This window comes from Bufo gargarizans, chromosome 5 (genome assembly GCF_014858855.1).
Source record: "Bufo gargarizans isolate SCDJY-AF-19 chromosome 5, ASM1485885v1, whole genome shotgun sequence".
Lineage (NCBI taxonomy): Eukaryota > Metazoa > Chordata > Amphibia > Anura > Bufonidae > Bufo > Bufo gargarizans.
Window position 1 is genome coordinate 142,672,267 of NC_058084.1, and position 12,495 is coordinate 142,684,761.

General features: G+C 44.7%; 1 protein-coding gene across 18 annotated transcripts in view; it reads right to left on the bottom strand.

The window, feature by feature from the left end:
• Positions 1-849: 849 nt before the first annotated feature.
• EPB41L3 (erythrocyte membrane protein band 4.1 like 3) overlaps positions 850-12,495 on the bottom strand; it is a 320,068-nt gene continuing 308,422 nt past the window's right edge. For 17 of the 18 annotated variants that reach the window (XM_044294315.1, XM_044294314.1, XM_044294313.1 and 14 more), the window contains 3 exons: positions 6,954-7,034; positions 6,421-6,537; positions 850-2,139 (listed from right to left, as the gene is read on the bottom strand). In XM_044294315.1, the coding sequence (XP_044150250.1) occupies positions 6,427-6,537; positions 6,954-7,034 (192 nt within the window). In that variant the 3' untranslated portion in view covers positions 850-2,139; positions 6,421-6,426. The remainder of the gene's footprint in view (positions 2,140-6,420; positions 6,538-6,953; positions 7,035-12,495) is intronic. The other variant, XM_044294321.1, reaches the window with a different exon arrangement.

Sequence of the window (12,495 nt, forward strand, 5' to 3'; positions counted from 1 at the left end):
AGCGCCTGCCTGGAACTTTTCACCCACTTTTGGGTGACCCCCTGAACCTTCTACCTCTATTTAAATGGACCATAGTCCAAACAGTGGTGCCGTATAGCACCCGTCCAGGACCCACCCCCGGTGTCCTGTACAATTTCTATAAATATATTCCTATTATTGCGGTTAAAATCTGAAGCATTCTTTTCAGAATTCAATAAAAAAATTCACACACGCAATTTTTATAGAATATTTTTTTTTTAGCTAGTAGGGAGTAGGATATCTTTTTCTGCAGCCAGTCCTGAAAAAACTGCAACAACAATGTGTATGCCTGGTCCTATTGAAATGCAGCTATGCTTTGAGAGCCATATAGTATAGATGGCAAAGGCACGTGCCTACACGAGGACTTTACACAGCGTAATGCTCACGTGCATAGGATGGAGTCCTTTTTCACATGAACAATATTACGTGTTTGCTTAATTGTCCAAGTTCTTGCATTTTTTTTCCATTGGGATGACACCCTTTTTTTTTTTTTTTTTCACATGCATGAAGAAAAACGGAATAACCGCTCCTACTAGCAACCATCATTGAAAAATTGACTGTTGTCCATCTGCTATCAGTTTTTTTTTATCTATTCCTAACTTGAAAGGACCTGTGTGAAAACTGCTGAAGATAGAACATGCTGTGATTTTTCCTGAACAGACAAATGGGCAGTAAAATAAGAATCTCCTTGCCTAAAAAATGAACAGCAGCCAGATGGAACCATGGCCCCTTGTGAAATTAGCCTAATGTATAGGTAGTTTTCTCCTAACTTTGCAAAAATAATAGAAAAAGCGACTTCTGTGAAGTCTGAAAATGTAACCACAGACGCAGTTAAAGGTGTGATGTACAGCATTTATTGGCAAAACAAAAAATAAAGAAAAAATGGAAATGTGAAGATTCAGAAGCAATCATAAGTTCAATTAACATAACAGCATGATAAGTTCTTTATTTTGATTAGCGGCAAAACTGATTTTGAATTTCTAAGAGATTTCCAATTTCATTGTGTAATATATTTTGCCTGGAAACCATGGCTGGTGCAAATTAGAGCAGATTATTTTGTTTTCTTAACAAGGCCAATACATTTTTATTTCACTATAACAGACATTCAAGAAGAGTTGTGACACAGTAGACGGCAGGATGGAATTATTTGCAGGGTTTGGAACAATATATATACGGTGGGGACTCTGTACAGGTTAAGGCTTAGCTCTCTACTGGTTATCAGAAGCAGAGTCGATGAAGCAGTTCTCAGTGATAATGCAAAGAAAAAAAAAACTGACATTAAGAACACACAAGAAAACAACAGTGTGATGTCAAATGTGTAATAAACCTAAGTAAACACATGTTCTCTCAAGGAAGTACACATCATGTACACAATAAAGAATGTCAATGCTGACTGCCAATCAGCAGGGTTCAACTTAAGAACAATGCTGACATGAAAAAATAAAATCTTGATTTCAAGTTAAAACTCTAAAAGAATGACTACCTCATGTGTAATTAGATAGGATGTACAAAGCACACGTCATCAGAAGTTAAATAGTCTCACGAGATTCAAGGGGGTCTCTTTTTAATCCGTAAAAGTAATAAAACCTAGTAAAACAGAAGTGGTGTACTGAAAGGTGTGTCATTGGCACGTATAAGGTGTGGTATAACGCTATCCAGCTTCTAGGGGCTTGCGGTAATGCATTTTTCTTTTTGTAAACAAAGGCTTACCACCTAACGCATGAGGCTTTGTTCAGAAGAAGGCATGGACTGTGTGTGTATGTGTATATATATATATATATATATATATATATATATATATATATATAGTACTTTAAGTTCACATAGTCTAACATTGTGGTGAGCGTGTACGTGCAGATATAAGTGGAAACAGACACAGAAAAGAAAAAAAATGCTGCCTTTTAATATTTGCATCATGCAATACTGATTTAAATATGCTGAATTGCATTGCTTTTAATGGGAAGATATGTCTGCCGATGACTTCATAAATGGTCAAGCTAAATCCTTCAGGGCTGTAATTTCCTCAGACAGAAGTCAGCCAGGTTCTGTCTGTTGCTCCACAGAGGTGCTCATATTCCTAATGGGGTACACGACTGAGCTTGTTTTCAAGCTCCATTATTCCTGCAGGCAAGAGAAAGGCACAGTTATAACAGCACAGTGGGAAACCAGCATACTGTACTTGCTCCAGATAAATCGCAGTGGGAGAACACACATCTAGCATCTCAGATGATCTTTATCGAAAGGACTGACAAGCTGCCAGTGCCGAAACCATTTCAATAATGACACGGCTTTCAAACTGTGTCTTTTGCAAATAGAAACAGGTTCTGAAACCAAAAATAGTAAGTTTTCCTTTATTATACTTTCACAATAGTATCAAATGCACATAGCACAGCAAGAAAAAGCCAAACTGCAGCCACTTCAGGTCATTCAGCACACAATGCAGTAAGTGGTTTAGGTAGCGTGTTGTTACATGTATGAAATATGGAGACTTGATGTTAACACTAAGTCACATTTACAAAACAGACTAGTACTTTTTGACCCCTTGACAACTGCCTGTACGTTTTTTTTACATTAGACAGCTTATTTCTGGGATGTGACTGCTGCTGTTTTTAGACAGATTTTTGGTGCAAATACTTTATTAAATCTGGGCCATTGTGCCATTTGGCTACTAAATGGATCTCAGAAATGACTGACATTGATACTGTTACTGGAGAACCATTTACACCCAAGAAATAATGTACAGAGCGGTGCCTGTACGGAAGCGACATGGCTCCTTCAGCCAGCTGATCATGTGAGTTCCGGGAAACAGACTCCATGGATCTTATATTGATGACCTATCCTAGGATAGCTCATCAATAGTAAAGCCCAGGAAAACCCAACCACACATAAACACTGCAGATCTTTGTGCAGAAAATCCACCATATATACAGTAGCAGCAAAGTGGATGAGATCTTAGAAAATCTGCAAGGTGCCACAATGAAATACTTTATATGAGGTGTTGATTATAAATCAAATAGTGAAATCTGTGGATCATCATCAGCATTTACGCATCATGATATCAAACAGACATGCTGCGTATTTTCCAATGCAGAAATCTGCATTAGACCCGCCATGTGGGCCATACCCTCAGGTTGAGAAAGTCTTTGGTTCCACAGGCAATGCTTCATATTGAAGAAATTATTCATTGCACCCAGACTAAAGGCTCAAGTGAATAGATCCCAGCAGTAGGTACTTTGGTGGACTCATAGATATACACAAGTTGACAAGTGTTTAAATGAAGTGAGGTGCTCTGGATAAACTTTTTTTGTTTTGTAAGTATGCATCTGTAGATGTTCACCTGTTAACTTTTGACAGCCGATTCCATGCCAAAAAGCCATTGGCAGCGACGCGGAATCTGCATCCTTTTGTTTTCAAAGGGAGGCCTTGCTGCCGTTCATGCAGCTGCATTTTATTGCTGTGACTGCATCAAGAACGGACATGTCTCCTCCTGGCATGGTTGTGGCCATAAACTGCGGCCTCCTATAGAAAAGAGTGGGGGACAAATTCTGTGCAGTGGCCCAATGTTTTTGGTGTGGAATCCGTGTCAAATTCTTTCTGCAAAAGACGCCATGTGAAGGCGGGCTAACACCTATGTAACTTTTTTATATTCACTGTTCTGTAAGGCTACAAACAAATACAGAGGAAATACAGCCATCTAAAGAAGCTCTTAAACTTAGGCCCCATGCACACGGCCGTGTTTCACAGCCGTGTGCGGGCCGTGGAACCGGGGCCTGGATCCCTCCTGAGAGCAGGAGCGCACGGCGTCACTGGTTGCTATGACGCCGTGCGCTCCCTGCTGCCGGCACAGTACAGTAATACACTGGTATAGATCATACCAGTGTATTACTGTATTGCGGCGGCAGCAGGGAGCGCACGGCGTCATAGCAACCAGTGACGCCGTGCGCTCCTGCTCTTAGGAGGGATCCAGGCCGCGGTTCCACGACCCGCACACGGCCGTGAAACACGGCCGTGTGCATGGGGCCTTAATCTGCAGCTTTTATCAGCTGTTATTTAAATCCAAAATTAATTCTAATTATGCAAATTAATTTCTTAATACATCTTTATAGTGGTAGAAGAGCTCGGTTTCCTGACCCTAAAGGCTCAAATATCCAACACAGAATTAAAGCGTATCTGTTAGCAGACTATGCTGAATGCAGAGTGATGTATGGACAGATCAGCTCTCCTATTAGCCAAGATGGCACAACAAATGTGTATTCATGAGGTGAATGACATATTGCCAGTCAGCAGTCAAAGCTTAAGGGGTAGGTGAGGCACTGCCGTCATGAATACACCTCTATGTGTCCAGTCTATTGTCTGATAGTTCCTAGGAACTTCCTGCTTACTGTTTTATTATAGAGTTCAATGCATGACCGTATGTGGTAAGCTTCCTCTAGTGTCGGTTGCAGAAGTCTAGAAGTTTTAGTTCCCTATCAAAAAAAATGTGCCAACAGTTATAAAGATAAATGAAAGGGGTTGACCACTTTCTGCTTACTGTTGACCAATGTGCTTGTGAGATAATTATATGGTACTTACTAATATAGTCTTTGTTGAAATTCAGCACCATTTTCTATATTTTATCAGGTATACTCCCTTGTTTACAATTTTTTTTGTGCTGCCCTCAGAGAGGTCCTCTGACGGCCAATGATGAAGGGTTGGTTATGTGACCAGGAAAATCACTTCCATGTGATGCCTCCTTCATTCAAACTGCATCTGCACTAAACTACCAATAGGGCAAGTACAGAGAGCAGTATATTTGAATAGAGGCGACTGAATGATTTGCTTGGTCATATGACCCTCCATCAGTGACCATCTTATGGACAGGACCTCTGTGTGGACTTTGGAAACAAGGGAAAATACTTTATGAAATAAAGAAAATGATGCAGAATTTCAACAAGGGCTATATTAGTAAGTGCCATATAATCATCTCACATATACATTGGTCAACAATAATCAATCGATTCAGAATTTTTTACCTATTTAGAAAAAAGAAAAACAACTAAAATTTGTATGCAACCGTAGATATTCATTTTAAAATAAAGTGCAGCATGTCAGTTTTTAATTTATAATGTAAATTAGTTGTCTTTTGGGGATGCCCTGCTGGGATCCTTTCATGTTTCTTGCCTCACTGCACTCAAGTACATGAACCAATGACCATAAGTATACCGTGAATGTTATTTTATGGCATCTTAGGCTACTTTCACACTAGCGGCACGGACCTCCGGCAGGCTGTTCCGTCAGTTGAACAGCTTGCCGGAGCCGTCCTGCCGCTAGTGACCATGTGCCCCTGGACTGCCGCTCCATCCCCATTGACTATAATCGGGGCAGGGGCGGAGTTCCGGCAGAGGCACGTCAGCACACGGCGAGAGGCTGCCGGAATAAAACTATGACATGTTCCACATTTATTCCGACAGCCTCTCGCCGTGCGCTGCTGTGCCTCCACCGGAACTCCGTCCCCATTATAGTCAATGGGAACGGAGTGGCAGGCTGGGGGCACACGGTCACTAGCGGCAGGACGGATCCTCACCCGACGGACAGACTGCCGGAGGTCCGTGTTGCTAGTGTGAAAGTAGCCTTAGAATATGCAATTTTGTGTTTTTACATTATCACTGACACTTTCCCTTGGAAATAAACATACACAAGGTGAAGATGCTATGCTTATGGATATGTGAAATCACAGTAAACATGGTGTGAAGCAACATGCTTTAAAGAGGCATTTTTTACTTTCCATTTCCTGAAATGACACTGTATGGGCTGTTTCACACGAGCGGATGCCGTGCGTGACATCCGCTGCGTGAATGACAGCCAAGACCCGATGCGGACAGCAGAAGCACGGAGCAGTAACAGGATTGATAATGCTCCGTGCCTCTCTGTGATCTCTTTACTACGAAATCACAGTGACAACTTTATCTCACTGTAATTTCGTAGTAAAGAGATGACAGAGAGGCACGGAGCATTATCAATCCTGTTACTGCTCCGTGCTTCTGCTGTCCGCGTCGGGTCTTGGCTCTCATTCACGCAGCTGATGTCACGCACGGCATCAGCTTGTGTGAAACAGCCCTATGACTGGTACAGAGAGTGTGAGGGCAGCTAATATTTACAGCAGGGATTGAAGGAAACATCAATGTATTCCTGTTATGAACTGCCTCTTTAAAGCGATCAAACCCAGAGAAGATGTAGTATATACCCTCCAGCCGTTAACCCCAATCAGTGATCAGCATGCAGAAACTCCATTGCAAAATAAAAATAATAATGATATGTTTTATTCATGCATAAAAAGAAACCTGCCAATAGTAAGCAAAGGGGAAAGATGCCTTTTGCACATGCCAGCCTGCTGGGTCCAGGAAAGCAATGGATGCATCTTACCTTTAGTCAGTCCTCCCCATCTTCAGGTGTGATCTCTGTCTCTTTATGTACCACTACTTTGGTCACTGACATGTCAGGGTGCTGCTCTTTGGCCTCTTTAATTGCCTGAGCCAGCGCCTAACACAAGAAGAACCAAAAGAGGACGGAAACAAAAAGGGGGTGGAACATGCATGATCAGTGGGGAGGTGGATAGTCATGAGAAAATTATACCACTTACAAATGAGGAGACACAATTACACATGAATTACTTGTAAATCACATGTATAAGGCACACAAGAGTTTACACTTAGCCCATTCCTCATAAAAGATCTTTTCATACACAATATCAATTAAAATCCTTGTGTTGAATGAGGTTGTAATGGAAGCAGGTGTAAATAAGCACGTCCTGACACAGGTTATTAGTGGTAATAGTTAAAGGTGAAAGGGTTAAGTATGATCTCTGGTTACCGGTTTCTGCTGATGAATCACTCACATCAAGTTACTGCAGCACCCAAGTAAGTATATATAGAATGCTTCCTTGCAGGCTACCTTACCTGATCATGGTCAATGTCAGCATCTCCTGTAATCACTATCCGCTTTTCAATTCTGGTCTCTGAAATGCCTCCTTTCACAGTCTACGCAGAGATGAAAATAACCAAAAAAATCAGGAATGAAAAATCTGTTCATGCAAGAATTTCTTACTCTTATCAGGGCTGACCAGTAATTCATGGTAGCTGGGCCTGATGATTCGCACTCAGACACACTCTGTGCAGGTACAGATAAGAGACGCGGTCTGAGCAAGGTAATTGAAACGAGTCTTTATGTCATCTCCCAAGTGCTTCTGCAGTTTACCTATGCTGGGTTTAAATTAGCTTCTCACTTGAGGAAGCACATGGCTATGGCTAACAAACCTCAAAGTCCCAACACGATATACTATATGTAGACTGTTTAAATACAAAGATAAGCAGCATCTCAGTTCTGTTTACTGCCTTACAGATGAAACGCGAAATATTTGAATATCGTGCAAAGTTAATTTATTTCAGTAATGCAACCTAAAAGGTGAAACTAACATATGAGATAGACTCATTACATGCAAAGTGAGATATTTCAAGCCTTTATTTGTTATAATTTGGATGATTATGGCTTACAGCTTATGAAACCCCAAAGTCACAATTTTGAGGTACCCTTTGCTCAGGGGGTATGGATTAATTAGCTGACTAGAGTGTGACACTTTGAGCCTAGAATATTGGACCTTTTCACAAAATTCTAACTTTATGGACTTTTGCACGATATTCTAAGTTTTCGAGTTTCACCTGTACTTATTGGCAATAACATGACTAGTTATACTACATTCCAGCTTCTACTTTCTAAACCATGTTCTGATTATTTTCTGATGAGAAGACTTAAGTAATAGTTATGCTAAGAACATGATCAAAATTTTAAATTGAGGATGTAGGGTATGTAGGGGAGAAGTCTGTTCTTTCCCTTTTATGAAAAAGATATTTTTCTGTGCAACTGAATCTTCTGGAGATAAGTGGTCCAAAGTATCTGTCAGCAGCTCTTTTATTCATGCGCATCCTATATAATAAAAGTGCTGTGTGAGTGCGCTGTGTCCGTGTGTGTGTACCCAGTTTTAAATTGGGCATGAGCGGTGGAGCGACCAATAAGCACACGGCGCTCCACATGGCGCTCCTGCACCGCCCTCACCTGCGACCAGGCCAAGGCCTCCGCCACAGACAGCAGCCCGACACCGACGCCATTGTTATTGTTCACAGGGGCCTCCCGAGACGGCCGTGAGGCCTCCACCTCCCCAGAAGGACAAGGTCCTATGGTTCATCTCCGCGTCTCTCACAAACAGCCCGACTGGGGCCCAGGAGCTTCCGTGGGGGACCTGCTACCTCCCCCCGGTAGAAGACGGGACGTGGCCGCTGTATGCCGCTGCCAAGGGGAATTCTGGGTACCACTGCCTCAGCACACCTCACTCAGGCCCCTCAAATGCTTCAGCTTCCTGCGCCTCTGCTGCCGGGGATAGATGGCGCCCACAAAACGCTGCGTCTCCCTCCAGCACGGCCAAGGTTGAATGGCAAGTGAACAACAGACTGTGCCCACAATGTCTGGAGAGGGGGAGCCAGGGGGGCAGGTGAGCAGCTGAGGGTTGGGAGGCCTCCTCTACACAACACAAAAGGCGTCACCCCACTCTCCCCAGTGCTGCACCCTCCCTGAGACCAGGGCTCTGCTGCTGCCACCAGAGGCACCCCGCACCCTTGCTGTCACTGCTCCCTTCATTACCTGCAGCAGGTGCTGCCCCCAGTCACCTCCAGCATAGAGGAAGCACATGGCTCTGCAGGCTGGGGTGGCTGATACCAGGGAGCAGTACATTACATAGTACAGCCTGGCCAGAGACATGGCAGTGAATGTGCAGAGGATAGGAAGAGGGGAGGTAATATTTAGGTTTCATGCACAGGACTGACTGCAGATCTGTGCCATCTGCTCTTACCGGTCCCGAGCTGCGCTTACCGGTACTGATCTACTATTAGCGGTCCCGATCTGCCCATACCGGTTTAAATCTGTACTAAACAGACATAAATAGGACATGTTCTATTATTATAATTTTTTTTGCGGGGCAGACAGCGCATAGATGACGTCCATGTGCTGTCCGCATTGTTTTTCAGCTCCATAGAAATTAATGGGTCCGGGTGCGATCCATCAAAAATGCAGATCAGACACGGACTAAACTATGGTGGTGTGAATGAGGCCTTATGCAGCATCACTGAAAGGTCCTATATCCAGAGCAGAGTGTGGATGGACCCTGACCGCAGCATAGCTGAGGTAGCACTCTAATCTATGAGCTGATGATCGCCGCTGTATTTAAGTGGATTAAACGGTTTTTCGAGATTTTGGGACCCCCGCCGACCAGCTGTTTGAGAAGGCACCGGATCTTGCAGTAGTGCAACAGGCTTCTCACAGCTCACCAAGCACAGCGCCGTACATTGTATAGTGGTTATGCTTAGTATTGCACTCAGCCCTATTCTCTGGATTGGGGCTGAGCTGCGCATAGGCCATGTGACCGATGAACGTGTCATCACTGGCCCAAGCGGTGAGAAGGCTGCGGCGCTACTGCGAGCACTGCTGCCTTCTCAAATAGCTGATCAGTTGGTATCCCGGGTGTCGGACCTCACCGATCAGATCCAGGGGGTAGGTGATCATTAATAAAATCTCAGAAAACCTTTTTAAGATGTCACTTGTAGTTGAGTTCCCGAGAACATGGGGCAGATGTATTATTACTGCCCTAAAGTAAGAATAAACTAGAACGGTATAATCTGTGCCAAACTGACCACAATGGCGCACAGCGTGTGATAAGTTTCTATCTAGATATGTTGGACACTATAATAAATTTGGTGCACGACATGTATGGCAGTTTTTTAGGCGCATTTTGCTTAGTAAATCGCACCCAGCGTCTCCATGCTGTGCTGCCCCATGTGCTCTTTATCGCCCTGTATGGGGCAAACATTTCACAGGATCTAAGAGTAACCATGTCCTGACCCTCAGCATCCTACATAATAAAAACCCTGTGTGCGTGCATCGATTTTTACACTGGGCATGCATGGCCACCAATCAGCACACAGCCCTTAGACACCGCCCACACCAGTGCGCTGACCAATCAGCAAACGGTGCTCCACAATCCGCCCACACCAGTGCGGACGAATCATGACACGGCGTTCCACGCGCCGCCTGCACCGCCCACACCTGCGCGCCGGCAAGCACGTCGGAGCGTTGCCATTCCTGTTAGTCAGTCACAGCACTATCAGTCATATAGAGAGGAGCACCTGTCAGCAGTCTTACCTACCAGTCGCTACCAGCAGTCTCAGCACAGCAGTCAGTCACAGCCACCAGTCACAGTGCCAGCCATCTCAACCATAAGTCAGTGCCACCAGCAACAGTGCTAGCAGTCTCAGCCACCAGTCGCAGTAGCACCAGTCAGTGCCAGCCGTCTCACCCACCAGTCAATGCCAGCAGCCACAGCCATCAGTTAGTGCAAGCAGTTTCAGCCACCAGCCACAGCCAGCACTCTCAGCCACAGGCAGCAGTCAGTGCCAACAGTCTCAGCCACAGGTCAGTGCCAGCAGTCTCGGCCACTAGCCACAGCCACCAGTCAGTGCCAGCATTCTTAGCTACAGCCAGCACTCAGTGCCTGCAGTTTCAGGCACAAGTCACAGCCAGCAATCACAGCCACTAGTCAGTGCCAGCAGTCCCTGTTTATGTACTAATGTTCTAGCGCCCGTTATTGTAACAGGCTTAATGTCTAGTATGCTATAAAGCCAAAAGTATGTATAGTGTGTGTGTGTGTGTGTGTATATATATATATATATCTATATATACACATACACACAGTTGTGTTCAAAATAACAGCAGTGTGTTTCAAAAAAGTGAATAAAGCTCAAAATCCTTCTAATAGCTTTGAAGAAAAATATATCAAATTTTTGTTGTTCCCCTAAAAGAATTGAAGGAAAGTGATTAGACTGTTCAAAAAAATACAAGTGTTTGTTTTCATCTTTACAAACTCAAACATTCACTATATAAACGGAAAAATGTTTAAAGAATTTGCTTTCCTTTGAATCACTTAACTAATATTTAGTTCCCTTACGTCCTCAACAGCAGCACAGATGGGGTTAACTGCCCCTGTGGACTGGTAGGACCGGCGGAATTTTAATGAGCCCAAGAACCAATAAACGATCTTCAGCTCCCTGAAAGGGAGGAGATCACCCCCCAGCCCACCGTGTTTTTTTCTGTCCTCTGGACAGGTGGACTGGCGTGTCGCTCCCTCTCTGGGAGCTGAAGATTGGGTTCCTTTTTCTCTCCTTAAAGCTTAGCTCGCTTTCTATGGATCTCAGTGCCTTTATTTTAGGCCTGATCATGGCGATTTCGGTCTGGGGTACCGTTGGGGAGGGGGGCGTCCCCTCCCCTCTTCTTTCATCATCTGTAGACGGTCCTCCGTTCCTCCGTTACCGCATGTGTGCGGCGCTATGGGCGCCGCCATTTTCCGGAAGTGACGCGCCCTAGGTGCGCTACGTCACTTCCGGTTTTCCGAAGCGATGCGGTGATGTATAAAACTCACCTTTCTTTAAACTGGCTCCCTAGAATGACATCCTGGACTTAGTCTGGGGAGACAATTTTTCGTTTAGGTAGAGCCAGTATAGGCTCTGGTTTTTCTGAGTGCTTGCTTTGGCAGCACATATACAAAAAAAAAAAAAAAAAAGGGAGTGGTGCTGATCTCGTTTCAGGAACCCGCCCATTGGGCGGGGTTTCCTCCTTTTAAGCGCCCAGAGCCCATCAGTCAGTGCTCTGGTTGCGTTGCTTTCACAAGTTAGCGCCAGAGCTCTCCTGTGCTTTGTGATATTCCTGCACTATTGCTTTGCTTGGGTTTTGTACTTCCTCTTCTTTCAGCTCTATTTCTTCTAGTGCTGGTGGGCCCCCTTAAGGTCTGGTTTTCTCCACCTCCTGATGTTGTAGGTGTTATGACCTGTTTTGTTTCTTCCATTACAGACTATGGCTTCCCCTAAGGAGGATCAGCGGAAGGCTGGGGCCAAGAGGAAGCATTTGGCATGTTACGAATGTAACACACCCCTAGTTGACAGCTGTCCTTACTCCAGATGTGAGAGTTGTCGCACGGCATCCACGGGACCCACGATGCAGGAGATGTTCCAATGGACCAAGACATACGTGGATGATTCCATCAAGGGAGTAGTTCAGCTACTTAATGAGAGCGCGGATTCAGGACCTGGCAAATGTCCTTTATGTCCCTCGTCGAGTCTCTATCCGGACTCTCATGAAGATGCTGGGGCTCATGTCAGCGGCTGCGGATGCGGTCCCTTGGGCGTTATGGCACCTCCGTCCTCTTCAGTCGGAGGTCTTACACCTATGGAACGGCAGCCCTGCGGGGCTAGATTCCCTGTGCTCCCTGTCCGGTCAAACCCGAAATTCCCTCAGATGGTGGTTTCAGCTACCAGCAGGGAAGTCTATGACCCAACCAGCTTGGGTCATATTGACTACAGACGCGTCCCTTGTAGGCTGGGGCGCTCACCTGGACGGATCCCC